This window comes from Clarias gariepinus, chromosome 24 (genome assembly GCF_024256425.1).
Source record: "Clarias gariepinus isolate MV-2021 ecotype Netherlands chromosome 24, CGAR_prim_01v2, whole genome shotgun sequence".
Taxonomy (NCBI): Eukaryota; Metazoa; Chordata; class Actinopteri; order Siluriformes; family Clariidae; genus Clarias; species Clarias gariepinus.
Genome location: NC_071123.1, coordinates 16830660 through 16857059, shown reverse-complemented (window position 1 = coordinate 16857059; position 26400 = coordinate 16830660). Strand labels below are relative to the sequence as shown.

General features: G+C 39.8%; 1 protein-coding gene across 4 annotated transcripts in view; it reads right to left on the bottom strand.

The window, feature by feature from the left end:
* The window catches only part of arhgef12b (Rho guanine nucleotide exchange factor (GEF) 12b), a 53072-nt gene that overhangs the window by 11165 nt on the left and 15507 nt on the right, over positions 1–26400 (bottom strand). For 3 of the 4 annotated variants that reach the window (XM_053484715.1, XM_053484713.1, XM_053484712.1), the window contains exons 2-18: positions 13432–13452; positions 12593–12687; positions 10025–10066; positions 7570–7668; positions 6548–6597; positions 6230–6287; positions 5938–6128; positions 5540–5617; positions 4844–4963; positions 4620–4733; positions 3882–4007; positions 3711–3803; positions 3513–3623; positions 3310–3408; positions 3165–3207; positions 1899–2004; positions 1405–1542 (exon numbers count right to left, since the gene is read on the bottom strand). In XM_053484715.1, the coding sequence (XP_053340690.1) occupies positions 1405–1542; positions 1899–2004; positions 3165–3207; positions 3310–3408; positions 3513–3623; positions 3711–3803; positions 3882–4007; positions 4620–4733; positions 4844–4963; positions 5540–5617; positions 5938–6128; positions 6230–6287; positions 6548–6597; positions 7570–7668; positions 10025–10066; positions 12593–12687; positions 13432–13452 (1584 nt within the window). The remainder of the gene's footprint in view (positions 1–1404; positions 1543–1898; positions 2005–3164; positions 3208–3309; positions 3409–3512; positions 3624–3710; positions 3804–3881; positions 4008–4619; positions 4734–4843; positions 4964–5539; positions 5618–5937; positions 6129–6229; positions 6288–6547; positions 6598–7569; positions 7669–10024; positions 10067–12592; positions 12688–13431; positions 13453–26400) is intronic. The other variant, XM_053484716.1, reaches the window with a different exon arrangement.

Here is a 26400-nt window from a genome sequence, read left to right as displayed (position 1 = left end):
AGTACAGACGAGAGGGGAAATGAGGTTGCTGCTGTGGTTATTACACAAATAAATTATTTTTAGATTGCATCTTTAGGCACTTTGCAATAAATATCTTTCAGAAGATAGGAGTTACACACCAGAGAAAGATGGAACACACTACCAATTATAAGGCATGGTGATGTTAGTATCAGCTTTGGGTCTGTTTTGCTGCCAGGGCAACTGGTGCATTAGAAAGCGATCAGATTAATGAAGATGAGATATTCAGCATGACCTCAAATCATCAGCTTAGACAGCTGAAATTTAGACAAAATTTAGTGCTCCAACAGGAAATAGACCTCAGACATGCATGCAAACTGGCAAGGAATGGATAAAACAGGCCAAGTTTAAGCTTTTTGAGCTTATGGAAAATATGTGAACTGCTTAAGAGTCAGGGCTGTGCCAGGAGACCAACTAATTGAATCAAAAAGAATGGTCAAATAGCCAACGAGATTTCTGCCAGATGCTTGTTGATGGCAACCAAAAGCATGTGCTGAAGGTGAAACATGCTAAGGGCCAGTCAATAAATATAAGAATTGTGCTGTATGTTTATTTCTGTCCCTGTGTTTGAGTTCGGAAAAAAGCCCCAAATAAACTGACACTTGTGCCCCATATTCCTGTTTCTTTTATTAAAGATGCATGTTGTACAATCATTCTGCACCAGTTCACAGAAATCACTGCACGCCTCAAGATTTCCAGGACATTCGTGTCATATTCATGTCTGATGATAAAAACTGAACTGAGTCGGGTTTATGTGCCTTTGGCTGCAGTTCAAAGCCTTCCAACAACCTGATCAAAGCGTGATAATGACTGTGTGAGGAAATCGGCGAGGTTTAAGACATCTTCTCGCAGAACTATTATTGCTAAATTGGCTCGTTACCCAACGTGATGTTTGCAGGATGCTATAACAAGATTATGAACTAAGTAATATTTTCCTGCTATACAGTGGTAAGATATTTACGTTTATGGTTTCATGAAACTTGTCAACAAAAAAAAAAAAAAACTTTTGCCTCAAAAAGTTTTTTTTTTGTGGGGGGACAAATTACCCAAGTGACTGAAACCTGGTCTGAGAACAATTAGGACCAAATAATTAAACACAGAGAGTGTCCGACACATGCAGAGCCTAAACATCACTAGTGCCAAAATACAGTGGAGATGGATGTGTAGCTTTGATTATCTAAAAGTGGGACGTCTATGAACTGCTTGATACAATTTTAAGCTTTTTTTTGGGGGAGGGGGATTTTTCCGGATTTTCGCTAGCCGCTCTCGGCGTGCGCGAACTCACAGGCGCCCCTGATTGGCTGTAGAGCCGTGATTAATAGGCACAATTTCAAGCTTTTAAGCAGAAAAATTAATTGTGGCAAAACGTAACGCATGTTCACTTACAAGACTTCGTTGATTTTGGAGACGATATGCTCTGAACACGAGCGCTCTCTCTCCAGGGCCACGCGGCCTCGCATGCGTTCCGTGTCGAGTCGGATCAGCTCAGCTTCGGCCAGAGTCAGACCCATACTGCGCTTCTGCCTGAAAAAGGAAAAACACCCATGAAAATAAGAGTCTCAGGATCTGCTGTGTCATGGTGGGCTTTGAGAAGCAATATTCTACCCAAACTAATTCAAGTAAATAAATATTTGCACTGCATATAAACTACATAGCCACTGTTTTAACATCAGCACCTGCACTTTAACAGCCTAGTGTGCCAATACTTTAATCTTACGAATAAGATCAAAGAAAAACACTGATAAGTTCAGAAGCTCAAACGTTGTGAAATCAAACGGAAGAAAATTTAAAATCAGGAATGATTTCTCAAGCCAAGCGCAAACGTCGAGGAGGAAAAAGGGACGTGCTCAAGCGTCCCTCGCTTTCAGCGGTGCTGTTACCTGAAGTCTTCCAGGTGTTTCTGGATGTCAGGTAGGAGTGTGTCCTGGAGCTGCTGCACATGCTGTCTTTGAATGTCCTCTGGAATGAGATCAGGTTTCCACCGATCTACACACACACACACACACACCTTTGTAAAAACCTTTGGTAATGCATAAAAATTTACAGAACACAAATTCAATAGAAGTCGACTGAACTTATTCCAGTACAAAATCATTTATTTTACTCATCATGTTACATGTAACACGTAGATAAAACACTTGGAGTTGTGAAAGTGGTGTGAGCCAGTATGGTTACTGTTTTGCTTCAACCGCACAACTTGATCGGTTATTCCTCTGTAATTTTTTTTACAGATGCTCAACCGTTATCACGCAACCTGTGATTGGTCTTTCAGCTCAGTGGTTCTCAAACTTTCAAGCCAGCGACCCCTAATTCAAGATCGACGAGATCTCGCGACCCCCACTATCAAAAACAAGCAGTAAACATAAGCTGTTCACAGTATTTTGACTACATTTACTATACATCAAAATAATTTTGGCTTACCCTTTAATGGGAAGGGTGTACTTTTTTTTTGTTTGTTGAGCAATCGTGTTTTGCCGGGCTTCATTATTTTTATGAGCAAGCACTTCTGAACAGATTACACATTAAGGGAAATCTACGTTGTCAACAGTAGAGCAAGTGAATCCATACTTTATGAATTCTTCCTGATATTTTCGACGTTTCCTACTTTGGTCTGATGGGGTCTTGCTCTTATGCTTGGTCGATGGTTCGATGACTTTTAGACTTGCGAATAAAAAATTTATCCATCTTGGCAGTTGCGGTTTTTACTTGCAGTTGTGCGCTGTAGCAATAACTAGTGAGCCAGTCGCTGCACAGTGACGTCATATCTTTGAGTGTGAGTGTTTAAACTGGGTGTTTTAAAAAAATAAAATTTGTGACTCAATTAGTAATATCTTTACAAATCAGAAAATATTTATTCATAGCATTTACTTGTAATACCGAAAAGTGTGTATTATAATCACAAAAAAAGACAATTTTTTAAACCCCTCTCGCGACCCCATGAAATTATTCCGCGACCCCCAGTTTGGGAACCACTGTTTCAGCTCACCGTTCTGTTGTTACAGTAAAGTATAAACACCTCCAATCAGAGACCTGTGATACAAGATTCATGCGACCTGATCGATGTTATCTAATCTAATCTAATCTAACCTTAATAATGAACACGAATAGAACAGAGATTTGAGGCAAACGTGACGGCGTATGCTTACCCATGTCAGCCGAGATCGAGTCTGGAACCGCTACTTTCAGGTGCTGAGTGAAAGTGAAAGATAAAATGAGTCGTGACGAGCGATCACACTGAGATTATTGTGTTTAAATTAATATGTTTAAGTGCGTGTGTGTCCGTGTGCTCACCGCTGATCGGTCCATAAAGGTGGAGTGGAGGTCCCCGAATATCCGCCGTGTCTCTTTGGAGTTGCTCTGCTTGTAGAGCTCGGCGTAGAGGTAGCACAGCTAGAACAGGAAAAGCCACAAAATCACGCCTATAGCACGGATTTACGGATCCTCCTCACCCTAAAAAGTGCGAGGAAGAAAATGCAGAGGTTTTGGGTTCTTACCAGAGGTGCAGGGTCGAACTGAGAGACCACGTGATGCAGGAAGGCTGCGAGATGCGCAGGCCGAGTCTTCAGCAGGTCGATGGTCTGAAAACAGCTACACTGGCCGTTCACCTGCAACACAAATTCGACAGTAAACGTGCAGTAAAGTAAAAGGAAATCCAATTCATCCATCTGAGAAGATGCCCGAAAAGTCCTCACCTGCTCCTGGTCGGTGTCGAAGTCATCGTCTTCCGCGCCGATGATGGGAGGTGGCACACGGGACATCGGGCTTCCCACGTTGGACTGATAGTCCTGTTAGCGTGATAAGCTAATTAGAAACTTAGTAAGGAAATGTAGTGGAACGTGAGGAGAAACGCAGCGTGCTCTCACCAGGTCGACGACGTCTTCGCTGTTGTGAGACGGGTACGAGTTGAGGTTGACGCGCGGCATTGACTTTGGGCTGTTGCACGGTGTGTCTCTTTGGTACGGGCTTTCTGGGAACGTACAGGGCGTCACCTGAATGCAGAGGACATAGTGTGGTTAAATGTTAAAGACGTGTAGTGAGGTCTGTAGAAGCGCATTACCAGAGAACAGTGGTACCTTGGTATACAAACAGACCGCCTCACGAATTTTCACCCTAAGAACTGAACTTTCTACAAGAACTTTGCCTCGGCATGTGAAGCATTTTCGGCATATGAGCAAGCGAACGAACGAACCTAGCCGTCCCGAACGGCAGTTAAATTGTGCGTACGTCCTGGGCCGTTCAAAACCTGTTTGCGTCAGTGGGTTTTTTGCATTTTGTGCGAGATCAGCACCATGGGACTTAAGAAGAAGAATGGCAGAAGAAACTTTTAGGTTCATTTTTATGTTTTCACTACATGTTTGATTGTTTTTACGTGCAAAAAATATAAATAAAGTGTTAGAAATTGGTAAAATTGGTACTATTTTTGGGAGGATGGAACATATTATCTGCGTTTACATTATTTCCTGTGGGAAAATGCGTTCCACAATACAAATTCTTGCCTTAAGAACTCGCCGTGAAAATTCTTATGCCGTGGTACTGCCTGCTAATGTGTTTAGTTTATATTAATAGAAAATTTAAAAATGCAGTGTTGTTGTGGCGCTAACCGGTGTCGAGTTGCTGTTCATGGGTGAGTCAAACGGCCAGTCTACATCTCTGTCTCTAAACCGTCCTCCTTCCTCTGCATCTCCTTCTCCTGGTCTTGGAGAAAGCAGGCCATCCTTCACACACACACACACACACACACATTGTACTATGTTAGACAAAAAAAAACGTTAGACAAGAGTAAAGTAACGACATGACGTGAAGACGATGTCTGTGGCGATGGTACCTGTCCAGGCACGGTGGCTTTACTGAGCTGGCCCTGAAGCAGAGGAATGTGCTTCTGAGCTTCCTGGATGTCCTTCAGTAGTCTCGCTGTAGGGTTTCTGCTGTACTCCTCCTTCATAGCCTACGATCCACATACAGAGAAACAGCTGCTGTGAAGACCTCCATCAGTGTGTGACAATGCATCCTCGAGTGTGTGTGTGTGTGTGTGTGTGTGTGTGTGTGTGTGTGTGTGTGTGTGTGTGTGTGTGAGAGAGAGATAACCCGTTCCCACAGAAGAGGATGTGAAAATGTGCAAGAATCACACCATGTGCTTGTATTATGTCGCTTAAAGTGACACGCACTCAATATGTCGGGTATTAAGAGCGGCTCCGCTTGCTTTTGCGTCACACTGTCTGTCTCTCACAAAAAAGTAAATAAAAATAATCCATTTTAATTTAAGAGTATAGTGGGATGTGTATGTTTTTTTTTGGCTTGTTGTTGTTTTGGAAGATTAATGATTACAATTAAGAAAAACAAAACTAATCTGAATGTGCAGTCATTACAGTACAATAAACAGAGCTCTGCCACACCCACATACTCACTTGTTTTAATATATTAATCGTACATGCCATACGAAACTATGTACAACATTCTCTCACACACACAAACACAAACAAAAACACGGGACACATCTTAACAAATCTAACGCAACACTGACCTGGAGGTCCTGCTGCTCCTTTATCAGCATCTTTTGCAGGTTGTCGACTTTCTGATTAAACACTCCCCCGCTTTCCTCCTAAAACACCACACAGACCACTTAAATGGAGCTTAGGTACAATACAGTACAGTGTAACACTGAAACAAGTGCGACTGAAGAGACGACATGTAAGGCAGCCCATTCAGTAGTTACTTGAAACAGCAAATTATCAAAGAAACGAATATGAAAAAAAAAGCTTGGGATTAGTGAAAGAGGAATTGAGAGCTGGAGACAGAAAAAATAAGGTACATATGTGAGGAAATGAGGTCATAATTTAACAATATGGAGAACAGACAGTTGGAGAAAGAGATTGGGCGTGACAGAGAGAAATACAAGTATATATATGTGTGTGTTTTTACCCATGTTGGGGAGATGATGCGGTCGGAGGGAGAGGTCGAAGAAGAGGATGAGCGCTCGGGCACAGTGGGTCCGGGGGACTGAGGAGAGTTAAGGGAGCTGAGAGGATCTCCATCTCCCTCTCCCTCTGATAATGGAATCTGTGGGAGGCCCGGGGGTCTCCCCAACAATGTCAGAGCCACGTATGAACCCGCTGTAAAACACGCACATGCATATAATAAGAAATAATAATATTTAAAAAAATACATATCTATGTATATGCTGTTCTTCATAAAGCATAAATGATACACTTACATTTTATTAGCTTCACCACTTCTACATGATTGGAATGTGTTACTAGCGTCCCATTAACCTGTAATGCCAAACATAACCAAAATAATTATACACAATGTAGTTAATTACCATACATCATGTTGGCGCATTACTATAATCTCCCAGGAGGGGGAGCAATGAGCTGTACATATTTAATAATTAAAAAATATATATATTGCCAATGTGATTTGATTGATTTGAGAATCGTCCTAAATCAATCTGCTACTAATAATAAGATTTATATTAACAAATACAGTTCAGTCATTTATTATTAATACACTCTGTACAAAAAAGGCTTACCTTAATAATTCTATCACCCGTCTGAACACCAGCTCGCATAGCAGCTCCATCTGAGCAGAGAGAGAGAGATTAAAGAAAGACAGAAGAGAAAGAGGGGACAGAGGTGGAGAGAGAAGAGACAGATGGAAAAGAAATGGGTATGTGACAGGCAGAAAAGAGAGAGAGACACACAAATAAGACAGCACAGGAGAGACGGGTAGACAAGAGAAATGCAAAGTTAAGCAAAATAGAGACAAAAAAAAAAAAAAGTACAGCAGTACCTCGGAATACGAATTTAATCTATTTCGGGGACGAGTTCTTAATACGTATTGCAAAACTAATTTTTTCATAGGAAATAATGTAAATGCAAGTAAATCTGTTTAATCCAAACAAAAATATTACCAATTTTACCAGTATTTCAAATATTATAATCATATTTTTGCATATAAAAAAAAATCAAAACATTTAGAAATTATGTAAATGAGTTAAAATATAGACATTGATCCTTAATTAACGATTCCTCTTGGCAACGGCTTCTTTAAAAATAAAATGGAAAGTGGCTCCCTTTTCTTTATGCTAACATTCCTGAAACCCAATGTTCAAAAAAACTCACTTTTATTTGCTTTCCACTGACGCCAAGTTTTAAATGGCTCACAGACTTAAGCACAACTTAGCCGCCGTTTAGTTCTGTCTCTCGTATGCCGAGGCAAATTTCTTGTATGGCAAGGCAAAGTTCCAAAGGCAATAATTTTAATGTATTTGTAATTCGTTGTAATATTTTGTTGTATGCCGAGGTATACAGGTACCACTGTATACAATTTATTCAAATGTGAAAGGAAAGGTGTTTGCTGTTGATTAATGCGGATCTAATCAATAATCATGAACTTTTATCAAGTCCTTATGAAATTAAACTTAAGCTAATAACCCGATTGTGATTTTAGTCCTTATTCATGCAGCTCTGCGTGAATAACTGAATAAACAGAGGAACAAGTGAGTGCGCCTCTGGTCATCCTCAGTGCTTTCTTAAACACTAAAAAGCTCACCTTCTTTAACCAGCTGGACAAACACCGGGTTGTCCCCGCTCACCGTAAACCCGAAACCGTTCTCATCCTTCTGGATGATAACACACCGCTGAACGAGCCCTGAGAGAGAGAGAGAATATATATGTATTAAAATGTACCCCTTATGAACAGTTACAGATGAGTGCAACAGCTTGTAGCCAAACAGACACAATCCCAATGAGCACAAATGGGACACACACCTACATGCCTGTCAGTCCCTGTGAAGTGGGCGTGGCCTGACACTCCTAATGATTTTATTGGCTCACACTGTAGAACTTAAAATCTGAACAGTACTGAAGCGCCCTAAATGTATCAACCAACCGCCTTCTCTCTCTCACACACACACAATCATCTACGAAGCAGAAGCATTCACACACCCCTATAAAATGGTCACTTTTATTACTATGTACATGTGTGTGTGCGTGTATGCACCAGTGTTCTCTCAGACACTTTGCTTGACCTAAATCACACTTCCAGCTTTATTCTGTGACCTCAGTGCAAGACGGGTCAACGCCTGCACTTAATCACATCCAACCAACACCCGAACTGGACAGTTCACTCGAACATTAACACCATTTCACTTCCTACAAGGTCTCTAAAGCCGACCGACACAAGGTCTGAAAGTCCGTCAATGTCTATTGGTGATGGGAAGTTTGAATCATTTTAGTGACTCGGATCTTTGAATCTCGTTCATTAATATGAACAAATCTTTTTTTTTTTATAATTTTTTCCTGTACATAACCTACAGAGGTTTGACAATGATTTGCGCATGCGCGCCCAGTGGAAAATTAATGGATCTCTCACAGAGACTACTCATTCTCCTGAGTCAAGTTCAAAAAGAGTGAATCGTTTATGAACGACCCATCACTAATGTCGATATGCGCAACCATTCAACTACTCTACTGCGTATTCAGTTTAAAACCTAAGGACGTGGGAATTGTTTTGTGGGCCAAACATACTCAAACATATCCAGTCCATTTAGCAGCCAAACCTACACCATGATCAAAGTATCTGATGTACACATTAACTCTTAAGATCGTGATCTTGATTTCGGCTTTCTTTTTTACAAGCGCGGCTGCCACATGATTGGCTGTAGAGTCAGGTCTACAAGTATAGGAACAAATCTGGAATTTTGCTTCTATGTATGTATTACTACAATGGATCTGAAATGGAGCAATCAAGATGTGACCGAAGGGGATGTGGCTCAAAAGTAATTGGTATAAACTAACGATCATAAATATTAGGATTGTTTTTTTTATATTCGGATATAAACCCTTGAGCGGACATGTCCTCGAGAGCTGCTTTGAGGGTTTTACTGCAGCGACCTCCAGTTGCTCGTTTTTTTTTCTGCCTTCGCTTTGGTCTTGTCTTGACAGCTTAACTTGGTAGAGGTCTGGTGACCGACTTGGTTGTTTAAAAATATTCTATTCTTCGCCATAGATTGTATGTTTTGGGTCGTTATCCAGACGCACTATAAAGCGCTGTGTCCCCGAGATCAGTTTTGCAGCACATGACTGAATCTGAGTGAAATGTACTTTTGTAAAGCTCGAGACGCTTCATACACAGAATTCATCCTGCTGCATCAATCAACCCCCAGCAACTACCCTACGTTTCATTAGCAGCCACACAAGCCCAGGCTACAACACACACTGCCTTCACAGTGTTTAACAGACGATCCGGGATGCTTTGGAACATGAGCCCTTCCGTTCCTTCTCCGCACACTCACTTCCAATCAAGCACATCTTGAATGCTTCATTTCAATTCAATTGTGTATGTGTGCATAAGGAAAAAAATTTATTAAACAAATGCGTCACTGACCAAAGCCAGACAAGGATGCCAATATAACAAGCTTAACCGAAATACATATGATTCTTTTTCGTAGGCATTTAAGGGTAATCTGAAATCAGGATTGCGGTTTAATCCCCAGGTTAGATTCTTCCTTTTAACCAACACCACGGACAGCCAGGCAGGTTAGTAAGGCTCTGAGGTGGCTCTCCACTCATGCATAATGTTTCACCAGTCAGTTAAAAAAAAACACTAATTCAGAACCAGAATAGGAAAAAAAAACGTCTCCCTATCAATGAAGAATGAAAGTCAGCACGATTGCATTAGCATGACACAAAGTCTTGAAGTTATGCTAATTAATCCTCCCACTGGCTTTCGTTTGTTGTTGTTAGCATTTTAGGATGAAAATATACAGGAGCTGAATATGAATCACCACATCTGGTCACATACAGTATGAATTCCAGATTATCCCAGGACTAATCCCAGCAATCCAAACTGAGAGGACGGTGAAACTGTGAAATGTGCAAATGAGTGAGTGAGTGAGTGAGTAAGTAATTAAGGGAGGGATGGAGAAGGAGGACAAAGGTACACCACGGCAAAAAAAACACACACAGTCACACACCCACGACAGCGGCCTTCAGTGAGCTCTTACCACACGACTCGGACCTTCGCTCTACGCTCTGCACGGGCAGCTCTGACAGCAGGGATACATGCAGGACATGGACACGCACAGGTATATACATACACACACACACACACAAACAAAAACAAACGTGGAGAAAATAAGGATGATGGTGATGTAAGCAAAATAGATTGAGGATTTTTTTTTTTAAGACAAAAAAGGTCATTTTTAGGAAGCAGAAAAGCAAAAAAGCAGAAGGAAGCAGTTCTGGTTAAAGTCATGAGATGACGTTCAAGTCAAACTGGGACTTTTTACATTGTGCAGAATAACCCGGTTATAAGAGTAAAAACTCTCTATATAATCCCTTGCTACACTAATGCACTTTTAAAACTTTTGCACCATTCAAAATTTTTTACTGCAGCTACGAGTCTCATCACCGCACTGTGCTTCTGTAAGACTCGTAGCTGCAGTAAAACATTTTGAATGGTGCAAACGTTTTAAAAGTCCGGGCATGATGATCCTGGCCGAGGTGGATCAGATCTCACAGCAGTCGTCTCTGTGACCGTTCATCAAGTGAAAATCCATGGATAACTTGTCACATTGGACATTACAGAAACTCGGTTATTGCTACCTCCTGAACTTGCTCCAAGCTATTTCTGCACACTAAGGAGTTCCTGGGAGGCCAGTGTTTTATACGTAAGGCAGGCAGTCTGATCAAGGCTTCAGTGTACTGAAAGAGAAAGAGAACTTTCTACCTTGATGGTAAACATTTGGAAAACTGCATTAGTAAATGTCAATTACGCCTTTATTTACCAGAAATGTCATCACAAGTCCCGGTTTGACTCGAACCCCGCTCGTATTATACTTAAGAACATGAATAGACAAATGCTAGATTAATGACCTGAGTGTGGGCAATATTTCATACCTATTATGTAGAACAGTACAATTGACATTTTTCAATTATTAAATAAATAAATAAATAAATAAATAACAATATAATTCTGGTGTTTAATAGCAAGAAAGTCAATACACATGGAACTACTGTAGGAGCAGCTAGAAAGAAATTAACCTTATAAACAGGTAACATGAAAATTAGAACTTTTGAAGGGAAAACAAACGAGCAGAACACACCTTAATATTTTTTAACTGATTGTAACTGGAAACAATACAGAGTGAAAAATGCTGATGCTTAACTGATTAATTAATAAAATTATTTTGTGTTTTTTTTTTGTTATGTTTTTTTTTAACTTGTAATGTAATTCTGCGTGTTCATGCATGACTGGTTAATAAACGTTCATTCTCATGCTTGACCTTTTAACAACTTTTTACATTCTTGTGCTTAACCTGTTATTAACTCGTTTAGTTGCATTTTTCATGTTTAATGAGTTAGGAATGTTTTTTTGTTTTTTTATTTTGCACTTTCTGTTCTTAATCTTTTTAATTTTGGTTAAAAAACTGGTTAATAAGGTTATTTTGCGTCTTTATTCCTAACCATTTTATAACATCATGCGTTTGATGATATTATGCGATTTCATGCTTTTTAAACAGTTTAATAATGTCAAGCACATAACATCATTGAACAGTTGTGCATGAGCATCGTCAATAACACTATTAAACATTTAAGCACAACATGAATATCATTAATGGAAACATTATACTCATACTTTTTTTGGTCAAGTGTTTAATACTGTTACTTTGCATTTTCATGCTTAACTGTTAAATAACATTTGGTGTTTTCATACTTAAACCTTTAAAAGTGCTATTTTGCATTTTTGTGCACAACTATTTGGGACGTTGTATATTTTTGTGCTCTATCGCTTAATACTGTTATAATGCATTGTTGCAAAAAACATTTAATAACATTTTTCTTAAGGTTTTTGTGCATAAACTTTTAACAACGTTGGTTTCAGTGTTTATTTCGATAAGAGGCCAAGAGGGTTTTAGGTTTTTAAAGGTGGGGTCGGAGCAAGCTGCAATTTTAAATACTTGGTTTCCTGACTACTCTAGTCTTCTTTTAGGCAAATTAGGATACGTTATGTACAGATACATTTCTGTACATTCAGTACAAACCAAACGAAACATTTCTCATCACTGTTGGCGAATACCAAAATTTACAACGATTCTATTCGCTATTAATGTTTTCTCATGACTATTTGAACTTTTCATATGCATTTATCTTGAATTTTTTGGAAGCACGTTTCTTGGAGACATACAGTACGAGCACGAGAGCTTGTTAAATCATCACCTCTTTTTTTTTTTTTTTTTTTATCTCATTCACAGCTGTAGGGAGATGACGCACTCGTGCTCATGTGTGACTCGGTCACTTTGTCTGCCCACGAGACGGCGTCTGATTCAGGACGGGATTATTACCTCACGATAAATCCCGTCTGATGTGCAGAGAGGATTTTACGTAATCCGATACCCGGCTTTCTAAACATTGTGCCTTTATATCTCGTTTCTCAAAACACTATTACTCCATCACTCCTCGTTCTTCACTTTTTTTACTTTTAAACTGAATGAAACTGTGTTTCATATGAATCGATACTGCTTTAAAACAACAATCAATAAATCAAACTCTGCGGTTTTGTCATTCCTTACCTGTAGGGTCAAAGTCATGTGCAGGAAGCAACGACGCCTTCTCACTCTTGGGCTTCTTGTCTGGGGGGTGGTCCTTGTTCAGAATACTTCCTGGTCTGCACACGTACAAAAAATAAATAAATAAATAAACACCGCATAAACACATGCCTTGTTAGTTTAGTTACAATAATTTAGAGAATATTTTCACAACAAAACAAAGGCAAATGTAAATTCGATACAGTTTCCTGAGTTCCTGCTCTGATCCTGATTAGTATCCAGGTCAATATCCGAACCTTACTTTGACCTCCTGCTACTGTAAATCATAAAAACACTAGTCCACATTGAACTGGAGAGAGACAGACAAGTTATCTCATCTTGCATCGTGATTGTAACCTGAGAAACAAACTTTGTTGTTTATCTCTTTGGTACAAACAGTTCGAGAGAACTTTAAATTCTTCGCCAAGCTGTTCTGATAGTTTGCGCCTCCCAAACGCCTGTTTACCAAGCTTCCTTTAAATCTGCTCTACTCTAGGTACGTTATAAATAGGAGCATGTTAAACCAAACTGAATTTTGCAGCTGCATGTTGGCTCGTAACCCCGAGCACGCGGCAGCGAGCGAGTGTTTGTTGTGACGCAGTGCCCCTGCGTCTACGCTATCTATCTCATAATCAGTGCTGTGTCTACGTGCTTAAAAGCCCACAGCCCTGTGACTCAGCCTGTCCTTATCCCGTCTCATCGACGTGACGGCATGAGCGTCCGACGGTCGGCCCCTCGCGCTCGCTATTCTTCTCTTTAAATAGCAGCTGGATGGTGGATGATTTTGGCGGAGGAACGGAGGAAGGAAGCTGCTCTTGACTCACCTGGTTGGTTTTTTGGGAAACCTGGAAGACACAAAACACACACACAAAAGGGTTGTTTAAGTACCAAAAAAATAAAACAAAATAGAAGTTTTTGCAGAGCATGTGAGCCAAGAGGAAAGAAGCAGGAGATTATCTGATACGCTATATGAGCACTATAAATAATTTTAAAATAAAGAAAACAGAATGAAATTCGCATGTGTGATGTGTTGATCAGAAAGCTGCCGATAACACTGTGCTGAACTACACAAACCGAGGGGCGTCGCTTTTGTTGCCATGACTACAGAATGAGTTGGTTTCTGTCACGGTGGCAAAATATGAAGTGAAGTGACTGTTCGTTCTGTATCAGAGTTACCCTAAGATGGAAGTGAGAGTGTTTGTGTGCGTTATTCATTAATTGTTTTTTTTGGGATGCTTCTTAAAAAAAAAAAAAAAAACTAAATGGAAACATGCAAGGGACTGATGCACTGCTCGGGAGAAATTTGCATAAAAACCAACATCTGGAAATCACATCTGTACAATTACTCCACCTACTCGGCCTGATTCTGGTATCATGACCGTTAAAATCAGGAAAAACTCTGAATGAGCAAAACAAAAAGACGCATTATAGGACGTGACGCGTCTAATAAAGTGCGGAATAAAGGGACACTTTAAACTTGATATACATACACACACACACACACACACACTCTTTCATAGCAAGAGTCCAGTCTGCACTGTTGCTATGGAAACGATAATGCATTAAAAGAGACATTAGCATTAAACCTGCTACATCCAGATGCACTTTTACAGAAAAATCACTTGACACCTTCTGACCAATCAGAACGAAGACAAACTCATTACATTGTAACTTCAGCTGATATGAGATCACAGCCGCTAATACAGAATAAAGCAATTAGAGACAATATATCAGGCAGGCCGAGTGGTCAGCTATCTAATCATAAAAGTGCAGGAATGCTCTGTGTGTGTGTGTGTGTGTGTGTGTGTGTGTGTGTGTGTGTGTGTGCACAACTGGTGGAGCCTCTTTAACAGAAATAGCTCGGACGTCTTGTCCCCTCTCTCTCGACCCCCCCCCCCCCCCCCCCCATTCTATCCCATCTCTCTCTCTTTCTCTGCTCCTTCCATGGGTGGTTTTTGTTTTTGTTGCTGTTCCTTCCCCTCCACGACGTGGGGAACAATGGTTCTCGCGTCAGTGCCGGCCCACTCCGCAGCGGGCCCGCGGGTCCGATTCCCGGAAACAGAGAGCGCTTCTTGCAGCGACGCCGGCTTCCTGAATGTGTGTGAATGAGGAGGGGTGTGTGTGTGTGTGTGTGTGTGTGTTGGACAGGCCGCAGTGAAGGGTGAAGGCAGGGGGCAGGATTTGGCCAAAATAAAACTCTCAGGCCTTTTCTTTGCCTCAAATGAAACCCACACTCAGATTCAGATTTCACACAGGAAAAAAAAAAAAGAAAGAAGAGAGCGCAAGAGAGAGAGGAAATTTTTTTTTAGTTTTCCTGACTTAAAAAAAAAAAAAAAAAGATCATCAATTTAAAAAAATCTAAAGTGCAACTCCTATCCTAAAATAGTCCCAGTGTTGTATTTTGGTGCATTTTAAACTAAAAAAAAGAAAAAAGAGGAGGACAGGAGGGAAGTGGCTACGCAGGGCTCCGATCAAGCGCTTTTGTATTTAGCAAACGAGGGGAAAACTGGGTAATCACCCCGAGGGCTCTGTGGAAACAGGAAGAGCTTAATATTGCAATGCAGAGAGGATTACAGGAGCGAAGGAGCCTGCAAGAGAACAGAAGAGAGTCACACGCTCTGGAAATAGCACGACGAGGGTAATAATTTGAGCGCACAGGAACCCAAACGGGGGGTAAAAAAGTATTCGGACCCTTTTTTTTTTTTTCATATTTGTCATAATATATTAAGATCAATCTAATTTTTATATTCCATTTACATATTATATTAAAAAAATTGAGTTTTTAAGCATAATTCACTTTGTCATACAGGTTCCATTTAAGGGATTTCTTGATTCAACAGGTCTGGAAGTAATCGTGTGCTTTCCAAAAAATCATTCCAAAAGTAATTTTTCACACAGGGCCAGGCATTTTTTTTCCCTTCCATAAATGAAATAATTATTTAGAAACTGCTTTTTTTAAATATTTTTAATAATACTTGATGTTTCCTTTGCGTGATGTAAAAATTTGTATGATGAGCTTAATCATTTAAGTGTGATAAATATGCAAAATAAATTAATTAATTAATTAACTCAGGAAGGAGCAAATAGTTGTGTATTAGGTTGTGAATGGAAAAAAAACATTCAGGAGTAACAACTTATAAATAAATATAATCAGATTTGCTATCAGTAAACCTGTTCTCCAAGCATAAACAAGCCATTCCAATTTGTTAAAGGAAAGATTTTGGCACACCGGCGCAGTCTCTCATCATCAAGTCCTGACTCAATCTTCTATTAACAGAATTATGGAGATGGATAGACCTTGAGCTTCCACACACTCACTCACACACACTCTTATCAATCTTAGTGTGTATATCCCATGCGGTAGAGATTACAGACTCTGCACTTGGCTTTCAGTGTTATTCGGAATGATTTGTGATTTTCTAATCTCTTAAGCTTGTTAGCATTACGCTGGACTGCGACCAAATGCAAACAACCCGCGAGTCGATGCGGAGAGACTCGGACGCGAGCACTAGCGCTGATTACAATATTCAAAATAGGGGGCTACGTAAAACTTGAAACTGTGGACGTGTCGATGGTTTTCAAACCCGGTTTATAAAATGATATTATTATAATACACAGATGGAGATAAAGGAGATATCACATGGCTGGAGAAGGCTCCATTTTCATCAGTAATAAAAATCTATTCAATAACGACCGACATGTTTCCCAAAGTGCTGCGCAAGAACAAGCTGAATGAAGCACCTCAAATCGCTGTGTCTTATACATTATACAGGAGACACATCATCCCTCTCTCTCTCTCTCTCTCTTTAGAAATCAGCTTTCATCTCCAGGCCCTGAAGGGAGGACAGCTGTGACTCCTTCTGCCCCAATAAACCCGGCGAGGCAACGCGGGAGCTGGAGGACGTACATTTCTTCACGCCATGTTGTCTACTCGCGTTTTATTATCATAGTGGGGGTTGGGAGGGGGGGGGGGGTGGAGATGAGTGGCCAGAGAGAGCGAGTTAGGTTAGTGCTGGGGACGGAAAAAAAATCTATTCTTTTGGGTCGGATGAAAGAAGGCCAAATAAATAAATAAACAAACAATATTACCAGATGGCCTGTTGCTAAATAGTGCACAGACACTCAGTGTTAGAGATTGACTCAGTTACGCAAGAGGCGTTCTACAAGTTTTGATAAAGGGCCACGATGAGGAGGATCGAAGATTACGTTGTGGAAGGTTGAGAACACTGTAAAAGGTATCTAAGAAAATGGAGAAAGACAACAAGGAAGAAAGTAAAACAGAGGATTTAAACTGCACGATAAGGGGGAGATCGAGACCCCGAAGATGGTGGTAATGCAACATATATCCTAATGGATCTCAACTGCTCAAGGAAAAAAAAAAAACCCCGAGGCGGTCATAGTAAAATCAGTTAAGTATCTTAACTCTTAACGCCAAAATCTCCCCACAAAATAATAATAAATAAATTATTATTATTTGTTTATTCATGTTAGTTTTTGACATTGCCATTCCTCAATAACCCTACAGGTGGCGCACTAAATTATTCACACATCAGCAGGCAGTAACACCATCCGATAGAGCCCCTAAAAGGACATAGAGGCGGGCAAAAAATCTGAGGAGGAGAAGAAAAAAAAATTGGGACATGGGACGCAAAAAAAAAATTTAGACAGGGACAAAAAATAAAATGTGACAGATGAGGAAATAAATAAATAGATAGAAATCGAGAACTCAGACTTATATAAAAAACCGTGGCGAAGAATGTTGGCAAGATGTCACAAACCAAAAGACCATTTTTTCCCCCTTACAATTTTTGTATTTTTCCCACCAATTTTCCTTTAGGGGCTCAATAGAAATTTTTATTTATTTATGTTTTATCATCAAATCAGGATATTATAGAAGCGTAACACACTACAAATTGAACCAGCACTTAAGTATCGTGATAATATCGTATCGGCCGGTCCCTGGCGATTCCCGTCCCAACTCTTAAGAGAAACCATTCTTTAGCTACAAGAACCATTTTTTCCTGGTTTAAATCAATCAGCTATACGTTATTAAAGTTTTAGTGGAACAAATGAGGCCTGTTGCGTGACCAGCGTAAGCTCTACAATCCTTAACCGCAGAACGCTACTGATTCAGTCTTACCACAGCAGCCTCGTCTTACGTTTCAGCATTAGTCAGAAACCGAGACAAAAGAGAGGGACGGAAAATGAACATCCGTTTCAGCTGCCGTGGCTAATCCGCCCAGGAGATGCAACACCGTGCAATCTTTCCATCTTTCCATGAGGATCCTGCATGCTGTGGGAAATTTTATGCTGTGCATTTGTAGGAGTGTACGGATGGCTAGAAAACCCCTCTCTCTCCCTCTCTTTCTCTCTCTCTCTCTCTCTCTCTGTCGTTACAAAGGCCTGGATGCATGACCATGAACCCAGACCACACCGCACCACCTCGGCTTTTCCACATCCTCTGCGCGCCAAAAAAAACTTAGTGAGAGGAAACGACATGGCGACTTCCTTAGAAAAAGTAAAGCTGCAACCTGCGTTCAATTTTGCCGCTTCAAGAAGGCTTTAAAAAAAAAAAAAAAAAGGCTCCATGTTGGAATTAACTGTAATGTACAGTATATAGTTTCGGTTACCCTGACCATCAAAGGTTTTGGAGAAAACAAGCCTAAGCCTGCTGTCTGAGCAAATGGCTGAGATAGGTCGGTTGAACTGGTCTAGCAGCAAGCACTGTGATGCGCTAACGATAACATGGACACAATTAAAGGAGCATCTCTCTTCACCCTGAATTAGGATTAGGTCTGATTAGGATTTAATATTTGTCCATAGAAAAAAAAATCGATTTATTTCTGATTTCAAAGCACAAGCACCGTGAGCTAGAAAACTAAACACTATAATACTTTAACACACAAAATAAATGAACAAGCAAAAACAGATTATAGACAAATATTACACTGCGCAAATGAGCTGCGTCTCTATCAGCACTCAGGCCTGTTCCTTTTGAAAACATTTGAAAGAGCGACTGAGTAAGCGTCGTGTTTATTTTGATTCTAAATCTGGTTGATCTAAATCTAACCTGTACATGTGGACTTCCTGTTACCGCCTCTCTCTCGCCCTTTTTTTTTTTCCTGTGATGAGCAATAATAATAATAATAATAATAATAATAATCAGTTACATCACTGCGTTACTTTCTGATTAAAGTAATTAATTCAAGTACTTTTCCACTGCAGAAAATGAAAGCTCCTCTGTGATTCCTCATGCATGTTGTTTTAGTCAAGACCTTTATAATTATTCTACCATCATCACTCAGTAAAGTTTGGCCCATAATCTGTTAACTACTAATACCCCTATCTCACCTACGCGGTTTCGTAGTATGGTTCATCATGATTCCCCGCGAGTTTTGGCACTGGGATTAGGTTTCCATCTTTTGCGTCGGTCCTCACATAGTAAACCGCATAGGTGAGATAGCGGTATAACAGCAGGAATAACAGTGGGGGCGGGTTATCGGGGGCGGGGCTTCTAGAAAAACTTTTACACATACACGCTAAGGGATTTAGAATCACTGTCGTCTGGCTCATGGATTACATAAATTGTCTGAATAGTGGATTACATTTTTTAAAAATTTAACTAAATAACAGTTTTTCACTCGTTAAATTACTTGTTACATCATAAAAAGTAATACAAGTACTCTAACGCGTTACTTCCCAACACTGGTGGCAATTCATGTAACGCTCCACTGACTCCACAATTGTTTCTTTTTTTTAATCATTTTAACATTTATATACGTTTGCATTTAAGGTGGTAAAATGTTGCAGTTCCCCTATGATCCTGCAGGTGGCGAGCTGAAATAATCCATAGATCGAATAGAATAATTATAACATTGTGAACAGAATCTCAATACTATCGTCACTTGGATATCGTGAGATTGTAATCGACTGGTCCCTGGTGATTGCTGTCCCTAATGATCACGAGGTGTAGTGGACATTCTGGGTGTCCAAGCAAGCAGTTTAGAAAAAGAAAAAAAAAGGTTTAACCTAAAAACCAACCAAGCAACAAACAAATTATATGCAAATACAATATTCAGGCTAAACTCATAATGTCGTCTTAACTAGCGGCTCTCAATGTGTTTTGTGGCCAAGGACCACTTTAAAAAGTGTAAAAAATCAATTTTATGCACCTCATCAGGACTTTTTTTTTTTTTTGGGTTGAGTCAGATCAATTTTCATTTCTGGACTTTCCACAGTCTCAGTTTAATTTGGCACCTGGACCTCTAAAATGCAATAACGTTGATTACCAGGGTAGTGACAATCATACCAAAAAATTTAGAATAAAAAAAAGGACTCCCTGGTGACGCTTTCTGGGTTTGAGAACAACCGTCCAAAACGAATACAAATAGTCAACTACAGCGAGATTCAAATGTTTACAAACATTCACATCATGGCAACACTGAGGACACCTTTACACTAGTTACATCCTAGAATATATATTTTCATTGATTAAATGATGACATCATATGTCTTTTATAATTTGGTTTTATTTTGTCCGTCATATTTTTGTTTATGGCAAGACTTAAGAGGCACTTATTTAGAATGGCGATTAAAATGTTTAATTTTTTATCATTTTATGTTTTTTGTTTTGAGTTTGTGTGGGGTTTCTATTTTGCCAATTTATTGTCATGTTTTTTAATCCTGTAGAGCACTTTGGTTCAACTTAGTTTGCTTGACTAAATAAATGTTGATTAATTGATTAACATAATGATTGTATAGCATAAATAAAAGTAGAAATAAAAGTAATTTGGTGCACAAGTTTTAATCTACTTTCAGTTTCACGAAATCAACAGGCTCACAATTATACATACAGCGCCACAATACATAAACCTATTTTAGCCCAATAATTACTTTAGTAATTAAGTGCTGAAATAGCTTTTAATTCACCACGCCCTATACCTGTCAACTTCCTGTCACTGACCCTAAATGACTAGAGCTGGTGGCTTCTCTATACAACATAAAAAGCAGGAAAAGTTTAATAGCACTCACTAAATTGACCAACACACAGTACAATGGCTAATTCCAAGGAGTTTAGTCCAGATCTGAGAAAGACGAAGGCAGATCTGGACACGTCAGAAATCTCTCCTGGAGCCACTTCTAAACAACCGCAGTCTCCAAGATTTGGGTGCAAGTACAGAAAAAGCCTTCTGAAGAATCATTTTGACCAGAAGCATGTTCTGGTAGTCAACCCCAAGAACATTGTACAGCTGTAAAGCATGGTGGCGTTGGTGGTGATGGAATCGTACTTTGAGGTTTTGTTTACTTCCAAGTAAAACTGGTGTGTTGCATCATAAAAAATGAGAACTACATAAGAATTCTTAATCATCGGCTAGACCGGTGGATGGCATAGACGTGTTTAAAAGTCAGGGCCATTTCAGAAAACAAATTGAATTGACCTCCGCCACGTCTGCCAAGATGAGTGTGATCACGTATCCAACCAGAATTCTGCCAGAAGCTTGTTGATATTACGTCTGCTTACACAAAATGAAAAGTTAGGACTGTTCAGTTATTTCACCCAAGAAAACGTTCACAGCGAGTCCGATATTGCCTTAACATTTGTGTCCATGATGATGATATGTAAACGTCTGACCACAACTGTATGTGAGAGTAGATCCAACAAAGCCACCACAAGGTCATCTGACTGGAGATGAAGGGTTTTATTTTTATTTTTGTTATGTGGTGCATTACCCTTACGGAATATACAGAGAACGTGGTTCTTGGCTGAAATGCACATTGGTTCTTATTAATGCTCAGGGAGCTTGTGGTTAAAAATTATATACATACTGTACGTAGAAAGGACTTAAATAAATAAATACATAAATAAATAAATAAATAAATAAAAAGTAATGCTGGTGTGTGGTTTTTACTTTCATGTGCATCATCAAAGGTACTCTAAAGCTCATGAGTGGGGTTGGCAGGTTTTCCCCCCTTATTTCTACTACAACTCAAAAAAGAGCACAAAAAAAAAAAAAAACATTTACTGGAACTTGCACGAACTGAACTCTTTAGCTGTGTACAGTGTTAAGCAGTTCAACAGTAGTGCACATGCATTTCTGATGATCAGACAACTATATGCACAGAGCAACCGATCTTTCCTGGCGTCTTAAAAAAATACTTTGTATTTGAAAAAAATTTGAAAATTTGAAAATTTTTCGCACGTTTTTTGTCACATTGGTAATATTGCTGGGTGGCTCGAACGGATTATCCGCCCTACATTATTTCTAATGAGAAAATTCATATCGCAATATGAATTTTAATCGCAAGAACTCGCCTCCAGAACACATTTGTATGCTATGATTCCTGGGGATATTAAATATGTAACAACTGATAAATCCATTAAAACAACTATAAATAAATAAAATCTAATATGTCTACATCATTAAAAACATATGATTCTTTTTATGAATCCATATTATACATGTTTACAGTGCGCGTTGGTTACAGATTCCCTTCTCGTTAAGAAGAGCAGAGCGCAGTAATAAAGCTTCGCCGCCGCAGTGGCTTTAGGACTACAGCTGGTGCGTCGTGGAGGACGTTGACAGGATCCGAGTCCTGTGCTTTGGCACACTCTTTCAACAGTGCCTACAGTGGAGAGCACTTAAAGTCAGCTAATTACAGATTTATGGTAAACACAGTGAGGACCATAATCCTCTTTGCTGAAGGCTGCAGACGGAGATGAGAACATGAGACGTCTGTGGTCTGAAGTGGAGAGAATATGAACATGACATGTTGTTCGGGCGGCGATTTGTCCAAAACTTGAGAGGTGCATGCTTATAGCACGACATAAACACTTAGCATAAACAACATAGTAATTTACAGTATAGTGCTTATGTCTAACGTTTTATGTGAAGTTCGTTTTACACCATATACAGACAAAGTGTGGTAATAAATATCCGTTTGTCAATATATTGTAACGTTCTCCATTTGGGTTTATCATGGTTTAACTTCATGACCGTCATCTAAAAAAAAAAAAAAAAAAGGTTTGTCATGTTTTGTCCTTTTCCCTAAAGGCCTTCCTGCTCTAGCAGAGGACTGTAACAAACACTGCTTACCTTATCCATAAATGTCTAAAAACATCTGTTTATGTCTGCTTCGACATGTTTGTCTTTATTGTACACTAATATAAACATGCAATTTTCCAGACAAATTAATTCGACGCCTTCTGACCAATCAGAATCAAGACCTCAACTGTGCTGTGGTGATGTGTCCTTCAGGAACTGTGTGTTTGTGAACGGGTTTCTACACGAATCAGGAAAGAATGAAGAAAGCCCCAGAAAAACAATGATATCTCAGGGAGGGACCAGAGCCTGGTGCTATTTTTAGTAAGTTTGATTACAAAAAGAGGGAGAAAAAAAAAAAAAAAAAAGAAGAAGGGCGCAACAACAAAGCTCTCATGTCTCAGATGCCGAAAATACCAGACCTATTCCTGAGGAAAGTTCCGAGCGCCGGCTTTTTCGCAGCCATGCTTCAGAGGCCTGAAGAGATAAATCTATCTAAGCATGCATACCGTACCGCTCCAGGAGGAGGAATAAAATGCACTCGGAGATATTAATGAAGTGTTTCAAACTGACTCATGAACTCGATCAGACATTATTCTGGCTCAAATAAAGCTGGCTCATAAGCTGTCAGGTTATTAAATCAGCAATAAATATACGACTAGTAGAAAAGAAATTTATGAGAGTGAGGAATAGGTGTCTTGGACGTTTAAGGACTTGCAGATGAAGAGATTAGGTTAGGGTTAGTAAGATGTGTGATATTACATTTTCATATCATGACAGTCGCCTGCTTTTAATGGAATTCTCACTATCGCAATACCTCACTTAAAAAGTAGCATTTTAATATTATTTTACATACCGCACAGGGAGTAGGACGTAAGGAAAGGCAAACTGCAGAACACTATTAAATAAAATAAGTAAGTAGTCATGAGGCGGTTGTGTTGTCCTAACACGCATTTTCCTAAAATAGTATAAATTGGCTAAATTGAACTTTTCTGCATATGACCGCCCAGAACAGATAATTATGGAATGTAAAAAAATAAATAAATAAATAAATAAAGTGGTGTGGAAAACAAAAGTTACAGTAAGAGTACAGAAGAGAACGCTGAAACGAATTTAGAAGGAAAGTCAAGAACAAATTGAAGGAAGTGAAGTCGAAAGCAGAGTAAATTAGAAGCAACATCAGAAGTAAAGCATAAAGTAAAGTTAATAATGGTGTCAAAAGTAAGTCAGAATTGAAATGGGAAGCAGAGTCAGGTGGAAAGAGAATTGGAAATAAAGTCAGAAGCGGAGTCGTAGCACCAGTAGTGGAGGCAGGAATGGAGTTGGAAGCAGCGTCTGAACCAAAGTCATACGTTAAAAAGCAGATAAATCAGTAGCGAAGTAAAGAGTAAAAAGTAGAGTCAGTAACAAGTGTAAAAAAAAAAAAATAATAATAATAATAAAAAAAATTTTAAAAAAAGAGTCGGAAGTCGAGTCAGAAGTGAAGTCAGTAGCTAATTTCAAATCAAAGTAGGGAGCAGAATTATAAGTGGAGGCAGGAGTCTGAGGGGAAGTCGGAAGTAGAGTCAAGGGCAGAGTAAATCATAAGCCAAAAGTTAAACAGGAAGCGGAGTCAAAAATCAAAGTGGACAGCAGGCACCAGAAGAGGAGGCAGGAATGGAGGCAGAAGTGAACAGAGCATCTGAATCAGTAGAAAGTGGAGTCAAAAACAGAGTCAGAAACGCAGACGGATTGAAGTTGGAAGTGGAACGGGGAAGTAAAAAATATAAAGAAAAGAAAATAAATATCATCTGATCAAGCGTGTTTTGTTTCTTCTCCTTTTATTTGCGTCACAAAATATTTTAAATAAACATATCAAGTTAAAAAACCTCAACCATGTTTACCGGAAACAGATAATGAATAATAATTAATACTCCACTGTACTGCTGTGTTTAAGCCTCTGAGAGGTAAAACCTTCGAAACCGGCCACAGAAACTGAAGACCACGCTGGATCTCCTAGCTCACGTCTCGGCTGCTGAGTGAGTGGCAGGTTCCTCTCCTGCCTGTCTGCTCGAGTTTATCAATCCCATTAGCGGCCATGTCGCCCTCCCTGTTCGCTGGAGGTCGGCTTGTGCACTTTGTTCAGGGAACAAAAACAAAAGCCCGGGCTCAGCAGTTGCTTTTGTTGTCCATTACTTAGAGAGTGCAGTGTGGTTTCAATGGTCCCGTGCAGCCGAAGCTTATTCAGGTGTGGGAACAGACTGCTCGGGCTTTTTTGTGCCTGGGTTTGTGGTAAAACTATAAAACAAACGGCGGGTAAAACCGTGTGGGAAAATCCACAGTATGATAACAGGAGCAGTTCAGGAAATTACAGCGTCAGCATACAAATTTACATTCTGAGAGAAAGAAGAAGGACTGGGTTCTGTTTTTTTTTTTTCTTCTTTTCTTTCTTTTTTTAAATATAACCAGACTAGGCCGTGCGGTTTCATATTTACATATCATTTTTTAACGATCATGCTGCACCTGGACATTTTAGGTTCCCGAGATGCTTAATAATGGCTTCTGTAATCATCTCTTACTCCTTTAACTTGTACATACATCACTTGCATGCCATGTCCACACGTAGCCGGGTATTTTTAAAAACAGAGATCTTTGTCCGTGGTTTTGGCCTATCGTCAAATTCAAGAATAGAGATTTTGGCTTGTTGTAACGTCACCTTGTGTACCGATGATATCATTGCCTGTGTGATAGTCTCCTTGATTTGACGTCAGGTTGGTTCATGAGGATATTTTTGCGATAGTGACTGTTAACGTTGCTTACTACACCTTTTACATGCGTGTACATACACGAACAGTTACTCACACATTACCTACAGTACTAACAGAGGCCTGAATGCACTACGAAGCTCACTGCTGCTACATACAGAACTCCGATGACAGACCCCGCAGACGGCGATGGCGGTTTTAGACGAGACCCGGTCGGACTTCTACATGGCGGAACAGGTGATGATAGACAAAGATATTTGTAAAACGTAGGTCATGTGGACAGACCTTAGACCATCTAAGGTGGTTTTCACCATTTTCATGTCTAACATTCTTCCTAATTTACTCGACCAGTTCTAACAAACCAGTTAGATCTCGCCAACCACCAACCCAGGATGGGGATGACTATGAGGTGAAGCCAGCCAACCTCACATTGTCCCAACACACTCAGAAGAAAGCATATACGGTACATTTGGACACAAAGACAATTATCCAGAGCAACTTACATTTTTCTCTCGGTGTACATTTGAGCAGTTGAGGATTAAGCGCCTTGTTTAGGGGCCTAACCGCGGTGATACCTTCGTGGTACTTTGGTTTGAACTAAGGACTTTCTGATCAGTAGTCCTATCGGCGCCCAAGACCTTATGGAAAAGTATGACATGCTAACACTAGTCTGATTAGCATGGGAGATCAAGTAGAAACCCAGACACCTGTGCTATAATTCAGCCCTAGCAAATGTTTTACAGTGTGTCACATGACACACATCCGACAACTTGATTATTCCTATTCAAATGTGAGAACCTGGATTTGCTTTATGATTTTCTTTTCGTGTCCTGCCCCAGGCCTGTTCGCTGAGCTCACACACGCAGCATGCTCGAGGTTATTCACATAATTACAGCACTAATTATAGGGCATTACAGTCTACAGCTATGCACCGGATGATCACAGTCAACCGCAGCGGACGGAATGCACATTTTATGCCTGTTCAATGTTCATACGCCTCATGATAAAC